Below are 20,244 nucleotides of genomic sequence, written 5' to 3'. Positions count from 1 at the left end.
GAGAGAGAGAGATACATGGAATTAAAGTCATTTTTAAGCAGCCTGACTCTCACACTGACTCTCACACTGACTCTAACACTCCCTCAGGATCTGACTCTCAGCTCAGACACAGTGATGTCGGTTTATATATTCAGACAGAAAATGAAAGGAAAGTCGACATTTCTCCTTTTTCTGGACTTGACACAGATCTGTGAGGGAATCAGAATCAGAAGCATTTTATTTTCCTCATGAACAAACACTAAATGCAGACGGATGAAAGATTTCACCTGATAATCTGCTCATAATACACAATTAATATTCATGTATTCCTTTAAGCCTCGGCCTCGACTTTCTCCTCCTGCTTTGCCTAATCTTCTAAAAAAAACTGCCAGGAGAAAAACATCAGGATAAATAAACACAACTGCAATTAGAATCTTAACTTTAAGAGTTAATTAAAGCTTCATGTTGTTTTATGGGTAAATAAATATTAACTATTAATAAAGTCTAATGACTGTTAATAAACAGCTGTTTCTCATTTATACCACCATCATTTATACAAAATAAAATAAAAAGTTTGTCCTAAAAAAATGAGAAGTTATAAATGTAGCTAATGCTTTAATTAGCCTTAACATTTGGTATAACACTTATAACACTTGGCATAACACTTGGCATAACACTGACATAACACTCACATGACACACATAACACTCACATAACACTCACATAACACTGACACAACACTGACACAACACTGACATAACACTGACATAACACTGACACAACACTGACATAACACTGTCATAACACTCACATAACACTGACACAACACTGACATAACAGTGACATAACTCTCACATAACACTGTCATAACACTCACATAACACTGACACAACACTGACACAACACTGACAACACTGACATAACACTGACATAACACTCACATAACACTCACATAACACTGACATAACACTGTCGTAACACTGACATAACACTCACATAACACTGACATAACATGTTGACAGATGACATGACTTAATTCATCCAATGATATAGTTTTTATTAAAGTTTTGTTGTGATTTTCAGTCATAAATCTATTTATTTATTTATTTATTTTTACACATTTCTGGCCACAATCTTCAGGATCCCGAAAGCTGGATTCTTTTAAGCAAAACAATGATCTTATCTGAGCAAGACACAACGTATGTCATGTGACATTTCATTGTGGGGTGTAAAAGTCGTGTTATAATACAGATGTTATTAAAACACCACTAATTAGAGCACCAGCATGTTCATCATTACATCAAACATGGCAGAATTCATGCTATTAATGCTAATAATAACATGCTACTAGACACATCCTAACAGGTTTATTACACAGTTACATAAGCCTTATGTCTGGGTTTAGTGTTATTATTGAGTTTCTAATGGTTTTTTCTGAAGAAAAAAAAGTCAGTGATCCACCTCTGCGTGACCGAAGATGCAGATAACAGGCTAACGGAGTCGCTAACGGAGTCGCTAACGGAGTCGCTAACGGAGTCGCTAACGGAGTCGCTAACTCTAGCCGTCTAGACGAATGTTTCTTCTTTATATTGTTATTACGGCTTCTCAAAGGTACTTTCTACAAGTTTTCTAATCATCAATCAAATTTCATTTACACTCGATTCACAATTCAGTTTCAAGCATCTGATCAAATCTTCAGTTCCTCTTCAATATAAACATTTTATTTGTATCTTCTTCTCATTCCATCCTCCTACCGTCACTCCTTCTACATTTGTCCTCATGTGCTACAGTATTAAACTCTCCGAATCTGAAGTGGAAGCTGAAGACTTTAAACTTCCCCAATAAAGAATGAGGCAAAAATAAGTGATGAAACATGAACTGGTGAATAAATCAGGCTGGATCACAGATGGCTTCGTAATGGAGGTATGGATTAATGCAGGATGTGAAGTCCATTATTCTGCGCTTTATGTAGTGTGCACTCGAGGAGAGCGAGGAGAAGTTCGACAGTCAGCCAAAGCAGGATATAAACTGCTGATCTTTGTTATTGTTAATACAAATGTGACAGACTGTCAGGTTGTCAGGTAGAAGGAGAGAAGAAGACGATTAACCGGACTAAAGCTAGCCGTTAGCGCCTGCTCCGAACCGCATTAGCTGCTAATATTTTAGTCCGCGGTGAAGCCAGGCGACAGATGGAGAGTGTTAATTGTGTTTAATTTGAAAGATGCGTCTCGTTATGTCTCATCGTTAAACTCTTCAGTAGTTAAGAACCTCAATAATCAGGAGGGTTATTGATTAGAAGACTGAATGAGTTGTTATTATGTGTATAATACACTTACTTACTGACTTACGTTACGAACATCGTCACAACAAGCGAGTCTGTATCTCTAGCTCTCGAATACGATATGGTTTCTATGGTAACAGCCCGAACACACGGAGGTGTACAGTTCACTGGAAGGAGTCACCAATCACATCATAGCTCAGGTGCTGCTTCACTCATTCATTCTCTACCGCTTATTGGAACTACCTCGGCTCACGGGGAGCCTGTGCCTATATCAGGCGTCATCGGGCATCGAGGCAGGATACACCCTGGACGGAGTGCCAACCCATCACAGGGCACACACACACACTTTCAATCATTCACACATATAAAGTCCAGGTATAAAGTTTTTAGCTAGTTAAGTATCTTTTATCTAGCAGAAAAGACCAAAAATTATTTCCTGTTTGTCTCGTGTCCATGTTGATGTCTGAACGTCTTTCTCACGTCTCACTCCACAGTGGTGTTAATATGATGCATAACGGTTATTATTGTCTTCACAGATGTTTGTATCTTCGGAGGTAATGTGGGATGTGTTAGCTCAGTGGTTAAGGTGTTCGACTACTTATCAGTAGATTATTGGTTCGAATCCCAGGTCCACCAAGTTGCCACTGCAGGGCCCCTGAGCAAGGCCCTTAACCCTGAATTGCTCAGGTGTATAAACTGAAATAAGAAAAATGTAAGTCACTCTGGATAGAAGTGTCTGACAAATGGTGTGAATGTTAATAATGTTCATATCAAACCCATTTCTGCTCCCTGAGAAGCTCCGAGCGTTCGTTCGTCTAAAAGCAGCTCAGATTTCTCTTCAACACTAAAATTCAGTGTAAGATCATCAACAGAGGGAAAAACACACGTCTAAAACACACCGAAAGGACGACAGACTCGCTTTAGATCAGATTCAGAGGGTAAAATGTCCCATAAGGACAAAGGGTTAAGATAATGAACTGAAAAGGAAACTTCCAGAAGGAGAACAGACACAAGTGTTGACTTTGTCGTGAACGATAAACTGAGTCAGAAACGTGACACTGACTTTATTGTTTTAACACCCAAGTAAAAGGCAGAAGGTCTCCGCCGTGTCTCATGGGGAATACAGAAGGTCTCTGCCGTGTCTCATGGGGAATACAGAAGGTCTCTGCCGTGTCTCATGGGGAATACAGAAGGTCTCTGCCGTGTCTCATGGGGAATACAGAAGGTCTCTGCCGTGTCTCATGGGGAATCCAGCAATGTGACTATGTCCAGGCCTGCGGTCAGAGAGACACCAATGTGACTCAGTCCAGGCCTGCGGTCAGAGAGACACCAATGTGACTCGGTCCAGGCCTGCGGTCAGAGAGACACCAATGTGACTCAGTCCAGGCCTGCGGTCAGAGAGACACCAATGTGACTTGGTCCAGGCCTGCGGTCAGAGAGACACCAATGTGACTCAGTCCAGGCCTGCGGTCAGAGAGACACCAATGTGACTCAGTCCAGGCCTGCGGTCAGAGAGACACCAATGTGACTCAGTCCAGGCCTGCGGTCAGAGAGACACCAATGTGGATGAACTTTGTGGTCAAGCTCTTCTCAGCGGTTGCCATGGTGAGGCGAGGAACGTTAACTGAAACCGTTTTCCAAAGCAAACGTCCCACTGGTTAATCAGAGGAAGGTCAGTGACAGTGACTTGTCTGTCTCTCTCTCTCTCTCACACACACACACACACACACACACACACACACACACACACACACACACACACACACACACACACACACACACTAACACATAGGCATACACAGAGCAGTACTTACACACACACACATCAGTGCACTCACACACACACACACACACTCACACACACACTCACACACACTCACACATACACACACACACTCACACACACACACACACACATACACAAACACACAAACACACTCACACACACACACACACACACACACACACACACACAGACATACACACATACACACACACACACTCACACACACACTCACACACACACACACACACACTCACTCACACACACTCACTCACACACACACACGCACACACACACACACACACACACACACGCAAACTCACACTCACACACACCCACACACACACAAACTCACACTCACACACACCCACACACACACTCACCCACACACTCACACACACACACACACACACACACACACTCACACACACACTCACACAAACACACACACCCACACACTCACACATACACACACACACTCTCACACACACACTCACACATACACACACACACACATACACACACACACACACATACACACACTCACACATACACACACACACATTCACACACACACACAGAGAAGTCAGAGAAATGGTCTGGATGATCCACAACATTAAATAACTATACAGTAAAATTTATAAACAGTTAAAAAGGATGATGTTTAATTCTTGAAAAAAATTAAAAACTGTAATAATTATTAAATCTCTGTAGTGTTAAAGTTATATTAATAATAAGAAGAGGAAATGAATCAGCTTCAGGTGGCAGTAACAGTGACTTTACTGCATCACACGTCTCACACGTCAAAGTCTCACACGTCAAAGTCTCACACGTGGCAGAATGAAATCTTAGTGTTAATGACAGAAGTGTTTATTTTGGTGACTTGGTGTTTAATATGAATCTGAGAAAGTAAGATTCTGTGGATCAGTTCAGCTCCGTCGACTCGCCCCGAATCATTAACGGTTTCTTTAGTCGATGGCTTCACACAGATAAATCCATAGTGTGTGTTTCACTCCTGCTGCGTTAAGTCCAAGTGGAAGTGTGGAAACGACCAGAAAGGGAAAATGTGACATTTCAGTCTGACATTAACAAGAGCAGGAAAACGATTTTACTGCTTTTCACTGCTGAGATTTTTGATATTTCTCAGCTTGAGATTTCGAATAAAAAATAAAGATAAATGATACGATCATCCAGAACTAAAGAAGAAACCTTTTATTAAAATTTCCAGCTGTAGTAATAACACTTCCTGGACACTTAGAGCTCAGGGGTTCAGGTGTTGGAGCTCTGACCAGAAGGTGATGAGTTTAAATCCCTACAGCACCATAGTGCCATGAATGAAAGCCTCATTTAACCCTCGACTGCATGTCTGTGTCATGATGGCTTGGACAATGTCCTTCCAGAACACTAGGGGGCGCTCTGGTGGGGGTTTGTTTATGTTTTGTGTCCTCACGTGTGTTTGCCCCGCCCGATTTTTATCCTTTTCCCGCCTCTCCACAGCTGTTCCCCATGTTTTTGTAATTACCTCCTGTACATATACCAGTCGTCTCGGGTGTGTTTTTTTGAGTCCTCGTCTTTTAGCTCCTGTTCTTTCAGCAGCAGCTCCTTAGATTCATGTTGCGCACCGTTAGCTAACAAACACGCTAAGTAACCCAGTTCCCATCATGCTTTGGTGTACCGGTTGGCTTGTTGGTCCGTTGTTTCGGACTGCGTTCTTTCTACTACACACACAAGGCGTACAAACACACGGCATAGACACACACGGCATAGACACACACGGCGTACACACACACGGCGTACACACACACGGCGTACACACACACGGCGTAGACACACACGGCGTACACACACACGGCGTACACACACACGGCGTACACACACACGGCGTACACACACGGCGTACACACACATGGCATAGACACACACGGCGTACACACACATGGCGTACACACACACGGCATACACACACTGCGTACACACACACATGGCATACACACACACGGCATAGACACACACGGCGTACACACACATGGTGTACACACACACGGCATACAAACACACGGCGTACACACACACGGCGTACACACACACGGCGTACGCACACAAGACGTACACACACACACGGCGTACACACACGGCATACACACACATGGCATACACACACATGGCGTACACACACAGCATACACACCCACGCCATACACACATGGCGTACACACACAGCATACACACACACGGCATACACACACGGCGTACACACACACACGGCGTATACACACACACACACACTGTGTACACAGACACACGGTGTACACACACCTGGCATAGACACACACGGCGTACACACACATGGCGTACACACACATGGCGTACACACACACATGCCGTACACACACACATGCCGTACACACACACGTCGTACACACACACACGGCGTACACACACATGGCGTACACACACGGCGTACACAGACACATGCCGTACACACACATGGCATAGACACACACCCGGCATACACACACGGCGTACACACACACACGGCGTACACACACACACACACTGTGTACACAGACACACGGTGTACACACACCTGGCATAGACACACACGGCGTACACACACACGGCGTACACACACACGGCGTACACACACACGGCGTACACACACACGGCGTACACACACACGGCGTACACACACACGGCGTACACTCACACGGCGTACACACACACGGCGTACAAACACACGGCATACACACACACGGCGTACACACACACGGCGTACACACACACGGCGTACACACACACGGCGTACACACACACGGCGTACACACACACGGCGTACACACACACGGCGTACACACACACGGCGTACACACACACGGCGTACCGGTTGGCTTGTTGGTCCGTTGGGTCGGACTACGTTCTTTCTACTACAGACGAACAGCTCCTGAGTGAGTTTGTGTTGATTGTTTTGATTGTGAATCTGATTGTCGCGTCCGTGTATGTCGTAAAACACAAGCAGGACTTATCGCTAACAGGCGTCTCTGCAAACATCAACTCAGGGCTTGTCAGACATTCGACCTTGCTGTGACCTTCAACATGTTCAACCGGAACCAGAAACATAGTGCTAACAACACCACCTAGTGGCAGACGCATGAAATACTTTCCACATATCCTGCTACATGTCGATTGTCCACATGACCGACAGTCTCACAACACAATATTGGCTTTCAAATTATTTTTATTATTATTATTATTATTATTATTATTATTATTATTATTATTATTATTATTATTATTTCAGCTGAAATTCTGACCTTGACCTAATTTTCACCCCTTGTGTAGCTGAAAGCATTTTCGTCCCTCACGTACTCAGCTAAGACACAGTTTCTACTCTACATGCCCCAGTTTACGATGACAGAAAGCAACAGCAAGAGAGAAACAATTGAAGTCTTTCACTTCCTCCTGAATCCTGAGCCTCATCATGTCTCCTGCTAGACCGAAATCAGATGCACCTACGTTTCTTCTGCATGCTAGCGCTCTGCTATTAAGTAGAGTTTATCGTCTTTATGCACTGATCAGTTTTACATCACAGACACTAAGAGGAGGCGTCAAGGCTGAAGGTTTTATTCTGATGAGCTTCACACCATCGGGATGAAGGAACTTTCCTTTAGTTCTGAGACTCTTCAGCTGCATTAGACAGAACATTTAATGACATCTGTGGGCATCGCTAGCTAGTTGTTATGGAAACGAAGAAGAGAAAGAAGGAATACGGCGAGTGTTTGGGGATCTGATGCTTTCTCCAGCTCACACAGCCTCGGAGCGGCATAGAAATGAGTACACACATGGCGTACTCACACGGCGTACACACACACACACACGGCGTACACACACCCAACGTACACACACAGCGTACTCACACGGCATACACACACACGGCGTACACACACACACGGCGTACACACACCCAACGTACACACACACGGCGTACACACATACACACACCCAAAGTACACACACCCAACGTACACACAAACAGCGTGTACACACACACACAGCATACACACACCCAACGTACACACACCCAACGTACACACAAACGGCGTGTACACACACACGGCATACACACACCCAACGTACACACACACGGCGTACACACACACACGGCGTACACACAACCAACGTACACACACACAGCGTACACACATACACACACCCAAAGTACACACACCCAACGTACACACAAACAGCGTGTACACACACACACAGCATACACACACCCAACGTACACACACCCAACGTACACACAAACGGCGTGTACACACACACGTCATACACACACCCAACGTACACACACACGGCGTACACACACACACACACACAGCATACACACACCCAACGTACACACACCCAACGTACACACAAACGGCGTGTACACACACACGGCATACACACACCCAACGTACACACACACGGCGTATACACACACACACACAGCATACACACACCCAACGTACACACACCCAACGTACACACAAACGGCGTGTACACACACACACGGCATACACACACCCAACGTACACACAAACGGCGTGCACACAAACAGCGTACACACACACGGCGTACACACACACTGAATTTTTTTTTTTTGCACCAAAAATAATGTCTGATATTTATTATTATCATTATAATGAGTCTGAGACTGAAGAAGGTAAAGTATGTAGAAGTAATGAGTTCTGTTCGGCTTCTGGTTCTCATGAGACTGAGAGAAGGCAGTAAAGCTTCCCTGGAGTCTGTGAGGAGACTGAGACCATGTGTGGTGTGTGTGATCATCTACAGAACCACCACAATAGTTTTCTGTACTGACTCGATTTGGTGACGATCTTTATGCCTTTGTACTTGGACTTTTCTCAGTTTTTTTTGTCTCACTAGTCTAATCCTCGTTTTAGGTGAGAGTTCAAAAATCTAATGTTTTAGACAACACAGTAATATGTGATAACATGAACTGACTCAGTCACCTTCAGGCAGATTTAATCTAAGCTGGACCTGGACTTGTTCACTAACTCACCTATCTGTCTGTGCAAAACATCGGCTGTGATTAAAGGTGAGGTCTGCGTTGTTTGAAAGCCAATGTTGACACATGAAATCACCAAAACAAACACGCCCCTAACCCAAACGGGTCCCACCCCTGTATCGATAGCTCCGCCCACACATACATACGTAACCTGGGCGACTAACGGAAGGAAACGTGTCTTTATCATAGCTGAAGGGAAGAACAATACGATTGTAGATAAACAAACAAGCAAAAATGCCACACAAGCATAATGATGTAAAGGACAAAGGCATATATTAGTTCTGTGTAACAAAGCAAAACCAACGTTACTCACCTATCGAGAAGGAAAAAAGCGCCTCGGCGTCTTAAGTAAAGTCGCCCACATATTCACAGGTCGGAGTTTCCCGAGTCGATAACTCCTGAGCTAAACGCTGTTACTACACAAAACGCGGTTGTAGCTGCCTCTCTACATTACTACGATAGAAAAGAGGTGTTATTTGTGTAGTAACAGCGTTTAGCTCAGGAGTTATTGACTCGGGAAACTCCAACCTGTGAATATGTGGCCAACTTCCTGCTCCTTCAGTTCTCTCCAGCACTGGAAAGCTGATCCTATATTAACACGTCCTACTTCTTGTCCTTATCGTAAGTCTTTCTTCTCTTTCTTTCTTTGTTTTTATGCTCCATGTCGACGTTAAAACCGCTTTCTGCTAATGTCACACACGTGCACCGAACACTCTCTCCGTCCATATCGACAAGCCCCGCCCCTTTCTGCTCATTGGCTACACGTCTGTTTTGATTTTAGTTTATTATTCGGCCCGACTCGGTTTTCTGAACCATTTCTCAAAAATCGGAGACCGCACCTTTAATTTAGGTAAAATGTTCACCCTTTCAGAGCGTGACGTGTTGTGGATATTTCAGAATTGAACTGTAATGAAAGTAAAATATCTGATCTGGGTGAATCAGACCACCGAGGCTGTGTTTGTAATTAACATTTAGTTTGTAGCAGATGGATTTGTGCCATGTGATTAGAACAAGTAGCAAAACACCGTGGAGGTGCTAATACTTTGTTCGCAAGAAACCTTAAATTAATTCCCTTTTGTCAAATTTATACATGATATTCAGAGCCAAAAGTAAGACAGTTCACACCTGAGGATTGACTGTTGAGCCATTTACCTTCTACAGTAATTAGCTCACTGAAGCGTGTAGCGGTGACTCTACAGCGCTAAGCCGTTAGCACTAAGCCTCCAGCTCCGAGCAGCTCGCTCTTTATTACTGACAACTCTGCTCCTGCGCTGACGCCTAAATATAATGAAGCGAAATGCAGACGTCTGCATGCTCTCCACCCGCGAGAGTGGACGTGTAATAATCAGGAAAATACAGGAAGTCTTCCGCAAAATAAATTCTTACAGCAGCGACGTAGCGTTCGGGAGCTTCCGTCAGCAACCGTGTGAGAACCGCTCGCCGAGGACGCGGAGATCTCCGCATCAGAGAACCGTTTGGGAAGTTCTGGATGTGCCGAGTGTTACGGATGTTCAGAATGTTCTGGACATTCAGGATGTTGTAGATGTTCTGTATCTATTTATTTCATAAAAACCTCCATCGGTCTTCTGGAGCACTCAGGTGTGTGTCTACATCACGGTGAGATGAACGAACATCAGCCATGACCTCAGAGAGCTCCTCAGCAGTCTGAGAGGGTTTATAAGGCTCTCCAAACCATCTCACATTCACCATTCTACAGAGAGAAGGACTGGGTACAAGTGGAGAGAATTCAGGACAGTATCCAGTCTTCCCAGGACTGAGCAAAAACCCTGAGAGCTGCATCATGTGACCTACAGACCTCTGTCTGAAGAAGACGAAGGGAAAAGAGGAAGCATTCATTCATTCTCTACCGTTTATATGAACTATCTCAGGCGTCATCGGGCATCGAGGCAGGATACACCCTGGGCGGAGTGCCAACCCATCACAGGGCACACACACACACACACACACACACACACACAAACTACGGACAATTTTCCAGAGATGCCAATCAACCTACCATGCATGTCTTTGGACCGGGGGAGGAAACCGGAGTACCCAGAGGAAACCCCCGAGGCACGGGGAGAACATGCAAACTCCACACACACAAGGTGGAGGTGGGAATCGAACCCCCGACCATGTATCTGTGAGGCGAACGTGCTAACCACTAAGCCACCGTGCCCCCGAAGCGGAAACATAGATTAGAATAATAACTCTATATCTTTAATAAGTAAAGATAGCTTGAGGTTCAGCACATAGCTGTAAAAGTGTATTGTGACATAACTGATCACAATATTGACATATGATCCGTTCAGCCAGCTCTCCTCTGAACGCTGAACAATGCGATGCTAAGAGCTCAGCATGTGTGTGACCTTCAGCTCGTTAACCTTCAGCTCGCCGCTCAGGAGGAACTCGTGCATTAAACATGGGAGCAGTGGATCAGAAGAAGCTCACCGAGGAGCCAGGAGACTTTATTCCGCAGCCGAATCGATCCGATCGTCTTCTCTGGCTTTTTGTGTCACTCTGATAACGTAGACGGAACATCTGAGATGTCCTGGTGAGACCTCGTCACAGAGTAAACACACACACAGCTCAAAGGACTAAATGAAAGCTGTGTTTTCCCTTTGTGACCGGGATTTAAGATTTCTCCAGCAGGGGTTACTGGGGTTCACACAGCGCCGAAGAAACAGAGTCATCTATATGAGATGACAAACTGCAAGTAAACATCATGTTGGAGTTTGTACACACACACACACACACACACACACACACACACACACACACACACAAATGCTCTGCGGGGCAAATTGTCAACACAGCCGGTGATTCACAATGTGACAATGGCGAAGCCTTGCACCTGAGGGTACAGGGAAATGAGCAACACACACACACACACACACACACACACACACACACACACACACACACACACACACACACACACACACACACACAGAGCAAAAAGAACTCTTTCTTTCTTTATTCAATTTATAATGTATTCATCTTTATTCAAATAAGTTTTGGATGGAAACTTGATAAAGTTCTGCAGATGTCAGCCATCATCATCATCATCATCATCATCATCCAGACGAAAGTAAAAACAGCGCTGCGCTCAAACAGCGGATGATATTTTGTTGTTTATTTCACTAAAAATATTTGCTTTTTCAATCCTATTATTATTATTATTATTATTATTATTATTATTATTATTATTATTATTATTATTATAGCTGCAAAAAGTTACAGAATTTTAGCTGATTAGAGATCAATGAAGGCCAATAAATTTTAGCACCATAGCTGTTTATATTCAGCACGAAGCTCCGCCCCCTCACACTTTATCTCCCTTTAGCTGTTAGTTACAGACTGTAGAACAGAGATCATGTGTCCAGCTGTGAGGATTTTAAAGGACTCTTAAATCCAATCTAAAGCCCCACACCGCCCCTCGTTGGGTCTGATGGAGACGAGGACGTGAGTTCTGCTTCATCACCTGCGTGCTTTCATGTCTGAGCTCATCAGCGCTGATTTACGGCTCGTGTGCTGAAGCTAAACGACACAAACATCTGCTCACCTTTAATTAGTGAAAGATGCTTTCAGATTAGTCAGGATTAATGTACTGAGATTAAAGAAGAGAAGAAAGATGACAAAGTGAAGATATCTCCATCAATCCATCCATCCACCAATTCATCCATCCATCCATCCATCTATCTATCTATCTTTCCCTCCCTCAATCCATCCACCCCACTTCCATCCATCTCGGTCTCTTTCCATCCACCCATCCTTTCATCCATCCAACCATTTATCCATCCATCCCTCCCTCCCTTCCTCCTTCCCTCCCTACCTCCATCTTCTGCACCGTCCGAAGCCTTTACAATAGAAATGATGACACGCCGTGTGTGTGTGTGTGTGTGTGTGTGTGTGTGTGTGTGTGTGTGTGTGTGTGTGTGTGTGTGTGTGTGTGTGTGTGTGTGTGTGTGTGTGTGATGAAGTCGATGAACTCACCTGATCCTGATATGCGAAGAAGAGGATGATGAACAGAATCTCCAGCAGGAAGATCAGGAGCAGCAGGACAAAGAACTGTAGAGAGAGAGGGAGAGGGAGAGGGAGAGAGAGAGAGAGAGAGAGAGAGAGAGAGAGAGAGAGAGAGAGAGAGAGAGAGAGAGAGAGAGAGAGAGGTGAGACAGATGGAGTATTGTGTTTCTCTGTATAATAATCTGGAGACCCGACTGTTTTTTTCCACAGCGGCTCTATACGGATTTCTTGTAGGTGTTTATTCCAGATAGACCTCCACATGGTCCACACGTGTCTCAGCATGGTCCACACGTGTCTCAGCATGGTCCACACGTGTCTCAGCATGGTCCACACGTGTCTCAGCATGGTCCACACGTGTCTCAGCATGGTCCACACGTGTCTCAGCATGGTCCACACGTGTCTCAGCATGGTCCACACTTGTCTTTTCACGTGCTTCATATCAAATAATAATAAAAAAATCCCTAGCTCAAGTCCCAGCTACAGTCTACAGTCAATCCCTCAGCATCTGTTTGTCATCCTTTACGGAATCAGAGATGGAGAGAGGAAGGAGAGGAGAGAGAGTATCGGGATCCGATCTAACAGATGTGTAACACCGTGATGATCACAGCCGTCTTCTTATGTCTCTTCTTTATCGCAGCTATAAGGAATATTTATCGCCATGAATTAGGTGTGACGTGTTTGTGTGTGTGTGTGTGTGTGTGTGTGTGTGTGTGTGTGTGTGTGTGTGTGTGTGTGTGTGTGTGTCAGGGGTGTTGGGGGTGTTCAAAATAAAACATTATCATTTTGTCAGCTTTTCCTCTTCTTGTGATTTTCTCCTGTGTGTTAAACTCGATAAACCTTTAACGCTTAGCGCTAACGCTAACGAGAAAGTCAATGATTTAATTTTGTTTTTCTCGCTCGTAATTTGTTTGGTAAATCTGTTGAAATGTAACTTTCACTAGATCTCATGAGCCATAACACAACACCCAAAATTTATTATTTTATCATTTTGGGAAAATGTACTTTATGTAATGTAATTTACTAACTATGTTTACTGAAGCAAGCTGACTGTAATTATTTATTTTTTTATTATTTATTTATTTATTTATTTTTTACAAATCTTTAGGCCATTAATTAAGTTATTTTTCTTTCTACAAAATAAATGTTTTTTTTTTAAATGTCAGCTCTATAAATGAAATTAATTAATTAATTATTAATACATTTTTGAAAAATGTCAAAATATAAAATAGATGACAAAAAAAATTGTAAACTTCAGCAAATTATTTCAATATAAAAGGAATAAAACACTTTGAGGTTAAATGTTTAAAGTTATAAACTTCACTGTGACTCTGTTTGTTTTCCAATCTCCTTCATGACACACTGAAAATATTTTATTACAATCAATGAAACTTTTTGCCCGGGGGGTGTGCAAATTTTTGCACTCAACTGTTTATGTGCTGCTTCTTAATGAGATTCTTTAAGACCTTTCAATTTCCGTGTATGTGTGTGTTTCTGTGTGTGTGTGTGTGTGTATGTTTCTGTGTGTGTGTGTGTGTGTGTGTGTATGTTTCTGTGTGTGTGTGTGTGTGTGTGTGTGTGTGTGTGTGTGTGTGTGTGTGTGTGTGTGTGAGTGTGTGTGTGTGTGTGTGGTGCATGTGTGTGTGTGTGAGTGTGTGTGTGTGTGTGAGTGTGAGTGTGTGTTTGTGTGGTGTGGGTGTGTGTGAGGGGAGGGGCGGAGCGTGTGTGTGTGTGGTGTTGTGTGTGTGTGTGGTGTGTGTGTGTGTGTGTGTGTGTGTGTGAGTGTGTGTGTGTGTGTGTGTGTGTGTGTGTGTGTGAGTGTGAGTGTGTGTGTTTGTGTGAGTGTGTGTGTGTGAGAGAGAGAGAGGAGCGAGGGGGAGTGTGTGTGGGTGTGTGTGGTGTGTGGGGTGTGGGTGTGTGTGGGGGTGTGGTGTGTGGGGTGTGAGTGGGGAGTGGGTGGGGTGTGGGGGGGTGGGTGTGTGTGTGGTGGGGGGTGTGTGTGGTGTGAGGGAGGTGTGTGGTGGTGTGCGGGGTGTGGGGGGTGTGTGTGAGTGTGTGTTGGGGGTGTGGGTGTGTGGGTGTGGTGTGGGGGTGTGGGAGTGGTGGAGGGGGGGAGGTGGGTGGGTAGGGGTGGTGTGGGTGTGTGTGGTGGGGGTGAGTGTGTGAGTGTGTGAATGTGTGGTGTGTGTGTGTGTGTGCTGGGTGTGGGTGTGTTGTCGGTGTGGGTGTGTGTGGTGGTTGAGTGTGTGTGTGTGTGTGTGTGTGTGTGTGGGTGTGTGTGTGTGGGTGGGGTGTGTGTGTGTGTGTGTGTGTGTGTTAGTGTGTGTGTGTGTGTGTGTGTGTGTGTGTGTGTGTGTGTGTGTGTGTGTGTGAGTGAGTGTGTGAGTGTGTGAGTGTGTGAGTGTGTGTGAGTGAGTGTGTGAGTGTGTGTCTGTGTGTCTGTGTGTTTGTGTGTGTGTGTGTGTCTGTGTGTCTGTGTGTGTGTGTGAGTGAGTGTGTGAGTGTGTGACTGTGTGAGTGTGTGTGTGTGTGTGTGTGTGTGTGTGTGTCAGGAGCTGATGGATGATGTACAGATGTGTTCAGTGGTTGTGTTTGTTACAGGATTAAAGTCTCAGTAATAAAGAGTAAACGTCGATCTCTCTGTGTGTCGCTTCTTACAGATGGAGTTTATTTTTATTGTAAAGGTGTAAAGCCGATAAAGTCTTGGCTCCTGATACAGAGAAACCCTTCCTGAGTCCCGGCTGGTGTTTCTGATCATTCAGACCGAACAGTCGTGTATTGAGCTGTAAGGACAAGAAGAAACGTTTATTAAGTGACGCTAAACACAGACGAGGGCCTGAACGCTCAGATACGCCTCCATCACTCTGCCCCGAAAAACAGAACAAATCATTTCTCTTTCATTTCTGTTCATTTTACTCAGTCATACTTTTTAAACAAAAATGTCATTTGATTTATTTTGAAACGATTTATTTTAATAATCAAATCATCGCTTTATTTATTTCTATTTTGAACGCTTTTTCAGATTCACCCAAAATCTTCATGATATAGTGTGGAGTTTATGAGAAATAGGGATTGTAATAAAAGGTAGAGCTTTAATGTAGATGTAAAAAAAGCATCAGGTAAAAAGATAGATAGATAGATAGATAGATAGATAGATAGATAGATAGATAGATAGATAGATAGATAGATAGATAGATAGATAGAGTAAATAGATAGATAGATAGATAGATAGATAGATAGATAGATAGATAGATAGATAGATAGATAGATAGATAGATAGATAGAGTAAATAGATAGATAGATAGATAGATAGATAGATAGATAGATAGATAGATAGATAGATAGATAGATAGATAGAGTAAATAGATAGATAGATAGATAGATAGATAGATAGATAGATAGATAGATAGATAGATAGATAGATAGATAGATAGAGTAAATAGATAGATAGATAGATAGATAGATAGATAGATAGATAGATAGATAGATAGATAGATAGATAGATAGATAGATAGATAGATTTCACTGTAGTGTGGAGAATAATGAAAGGTGATTTAGTTGTTTATGGGTTTGTTAGTGTTGCAGGTGATTATTAGTTTTGGCGCCCATCAGGAAACTATTGACTTTTGCATCAGAAAGTTTCAGGTGACATTCAGGTCGATGCTGGGCTTCAAATCACAGCTTTTACTCCTTTATTCTTATCTTTATTCAGGTCAGGTGGCTGGAGGTGGATCTGGAGACTATCAGCACCGTGTATGATGGAAAGAACATTGAGGACATGATGCTGGTCCGTCTGAGGACACTGTGAAGAGCTTGTTTAAGGACACGGAGAAAAAACCAGAGAACAAACAGTAACTCAATCTCAGGATCACATCAGAGCTGTGAGGAGGAAAATCTACACCCTGTACCATGCTGTCGGCCGACAGCCGAGGAATTACAGCTCAGTCCAGTGTCTACAATGAGAAGATCATAATATGGTACAAAAGCCAAAGACAGAAAAAAATGACAGATGAGTGAAGTTCAGTGATCAGATGAAAGTGAGAGGAATTTCTTTATGAAGGAGATTCGTATGACACGTGAGATAAGAACCCAGATATCACTCTTTGTGTTACGTTAATAATATCTGTAGCCAAGTAAAGGTCTGGTACAGAAAGATAAGGAAATGATGGCAGGATTCAAAGAGACGTATTTTCCTCTGTTCACTGTGAAGAGGAGAACAGAAGCCGTGGCGTGGTGCCGAGTCGTCCCCTGTACTGTGGAGCAGAGAGGATGCTACACGCTCACACGGGGAAGCATAGCTGGATATCGAGCGGTGCTGGAGGTCAGCAGTACACGCAGGAAGGAAACAGTAACGATGCTCGTGAATGATTTAACTCCGTCAGACCCCGAGACCAGAGGAACAGAAGGAACGAGAGGAAGGTTCTGAATTGATCGGTTTAACCGTAATGTTTATGGACGGTGTCAAGACTTAAAGTTTCCTTCACAGCAGCTCATGTTTCAGATAAATCAAGTTTCAACAATTAAAAAGTTGTCCATTATTAACTCCTCGACCCTGTTACCTGAACACGTTCACCTCCATGAAACACTCCATGAACACCTCCGTAAACTGTTACGGCATTCACTACAATCCAGGGGTTTGGTTACCGCGACGTAAAGTGGCCGTGTTTCTGGAGGTCTTGGGAAAACGCCCTCTTTCAAAAAAAAGAGCAAACCTACGATGGATAATGAAGGACAAAACAGTCATAAAGGTAGATTTTATATTTTATACCTATTATACTTTATTATCTTACAGTTAAGCTGTTTTCGACAAATAAACATCCAAAAACTACGGTTAGGGTTAGGGTTAGGGTTAGATGATCAAATAGGCCACGCCTACCCGATGACGCAATATCTGTTAGGCTGTTCTGAAATCCCTGGAAATAAGTGACTGCCAAACTGTTATATTGACTCATGAGGTCAGTTTGTTACTGAAATTGTAGGCAGCTATTAAACTACTCACTAAATCTGTAAAACATCCCGATTTACATGTTGTGCATTTTGTTAATTCTGTGAAAGAATTTTAAACTCAAATAATTGGTCACAAAGTGTTGATTAATCGTCCTGAGCTGCAGATCTGACAGTAGCGAAGGTTTATATTAATAAGCTTGCGCTAATACATTATCGTTTCTATAGCAACAGCTCATTCACATTGATGGTGACATTTTCTCTCTGTGTGTGTGTGTGTGTGTGTGTGTGTGTGTGTGTGTGTGTGTGTGTGTGTGTGTGTGTGTGTGTGTGTGATGTGCTGAAGGAGCCTCCAGTGTGAGCTCTGTGTCTCAGTCTTAGATGAAGCTGGAACTCGAAGTTCTCCACATCTTCAGGACAGAGGAGTTTACACTTTACGGTTTCTATGGTAACATGAATAAAGCTGTGATTTTTTTTGTCTCATTAACTTGGAGAGAGAGAATAAAGTTGGGCTGGTGAAGGAGCGAGAGTTTATAGCTGCTAGAACGTAACAGTTTTGCAGGTTCTCGGTAACATTAAACTCACCTGTGGTGTAAGGGGAATAAAACGCTCGAGAACACGCCGTCAGATGAAGATTACGACGTCTTCACCACACCACAGTATTTTAGTGTAACAGAATCAGAGTTTACTTCTACATTCTGTGTGATTCAGTTTAATTCAGTTTAATTTATTCAAACAATTTAATTCTCCGTCTTTGTGAATCGGCTTTTAGGGGAAATGGATGGCAGGGCGTTGAGGTTACAGGAGGAAGAGAAGGAACATGGATAATCAGTCATAAGGCCATTTATCTCGTCGATCTGCTCTCTTTCATTTCAATTGAGACGTTTCATTACCTGCTACAGAGTCTCTATACTGTATGAGTGTTTATTATGCTCGACAGTAAGGACCCAGACTCGGACCGCGGCTCGGAGACGTGACCCGGGTTTTAGCAGAACACTGAGACGAACTTTGACCCAACACTTGGCTGGGAATTCACTTGCAGTCGTTTATCGGCTGAGCGAGCAGCTGGCTTATGGGCCAAATAAAACCGAAAGAAGACTGCAGGGTGCCGTGGGGTTTACAGCGCTCTGCCTCCATCTTTATGGATTTTACACTAAAGATGTGTTCGGATGGATTCACGCTGAGCTCCGAGGAGCGAGTCTGAGATTATATCCTCATTATCATCAGCACCATCATCATCATCATCATCTTTATTATAAAGAATCATTTCATTTAATACGATCGTATTAGAAAAAATAACAGCCTCATTTAATATAATAGGATATTTAAACACAAAGCCACAAAGCAAAGTTTCCCTTCTGAGGTCTGACTTCACGACGGCGTCACGCTCTCATCGGGTCTCGACTAAGCTCTGAATCGATACTGCGTCAAACTTCAGAATCACACGTCACTCATCCCTCTGATCGGACGCGTACAATCAGGACGTCTAATTTCCAACAATCCCGACAAATCTCTACACGATCCTCTTCCTCTCTCCGTCAAAGAAGGGCAGACGCTCGAAGGCTCTTGAGACGGACATGACAGCTGAGCCCAAAGTGCCTCATTAAGGAGATATTCAGTGAAGCCTGAATAAAAAAACTCCGACCTAATAAAGGAGCGGGTGTAAATGTCAGAGCTAACGCTAACAGCTCGCGTCGCCTCGGTGGCTGTCGTCTGACGGTGTCCATTTAGGAAAGGGTAATGAGAACTGCTTCTGATCCCATCATCCGTTTAGTAATAAGGTTCTCCACATGGTTGTGAGGAAAGATCTTTAGAAAGAGAAATGAAACTCATCTCAGTCTTCTCCGCTGAGACCATACGACATCCAAGCTAAAGGATCAGATGATGCTAATGCACTTCATTTTTATTCAAATCAACAATATGGAGAAACAGCTGAGGAAGCTGAGGAAACTCACTCATCTTCTCTTCCATCTCCACCATCACACCCTCAACTCTTCTTCACTTTCTTCATAGATGTTTACAAAGATCTGCCCCGATCTGAGTTTCTTCTACAATTCCTACACATGTTCAGCAATCCCAACACATGTCTGCTGGATCCATCTCTGCCATGATGCTCCAGACATCTCCTCCATTTTATCACATAAAAGAACAGATTATGGAAACCAAC

General features: G+C 43.6%; 1 protein-coding gene across 2 annotated transcripts in view; it reads right to left on the bottom strand.

The window, feature by feature from the left end:
• Positions 1 to 20,244, bottom strand: part of tspan4a (tetraspanin 4a) — a 110,666-nt gene that overhangs the window by 26,837 nt on the left and 63,585 nt on the right. For both annotated transcript variants that reach the window (XM_047822661.1, XM_027144138.2), the window contains one exon: positions 13,107 to 13,181. In XM_047822661.1, coding sequence (XP_047678617.1) covers positions 13,107 to 13,181 — 75 coding nt within the window. The remainder of the gene's footprint in view (positions 1 to 13,106; positions 13,182 to 20,244) is intronic.

This window comes from Tachysurus fulvidraco, chromosome 13 (genome assembly GCF_022655615.1).
Source record: "Tachysurus fulvidraco isolate hzauxx_2018 chromosome 13, HZAU_PFXX_2.0, whole genome shotgun sequence".
NCBI lineage: Eukaryota > Metazoa > Chordata > Actinopteri > Siluriformes > Bagridae > Tachysurus > Tachysurus fulvidraco.
This window is presented reverse-complemented; position numbering and strand designations above follow the sequence as displayed.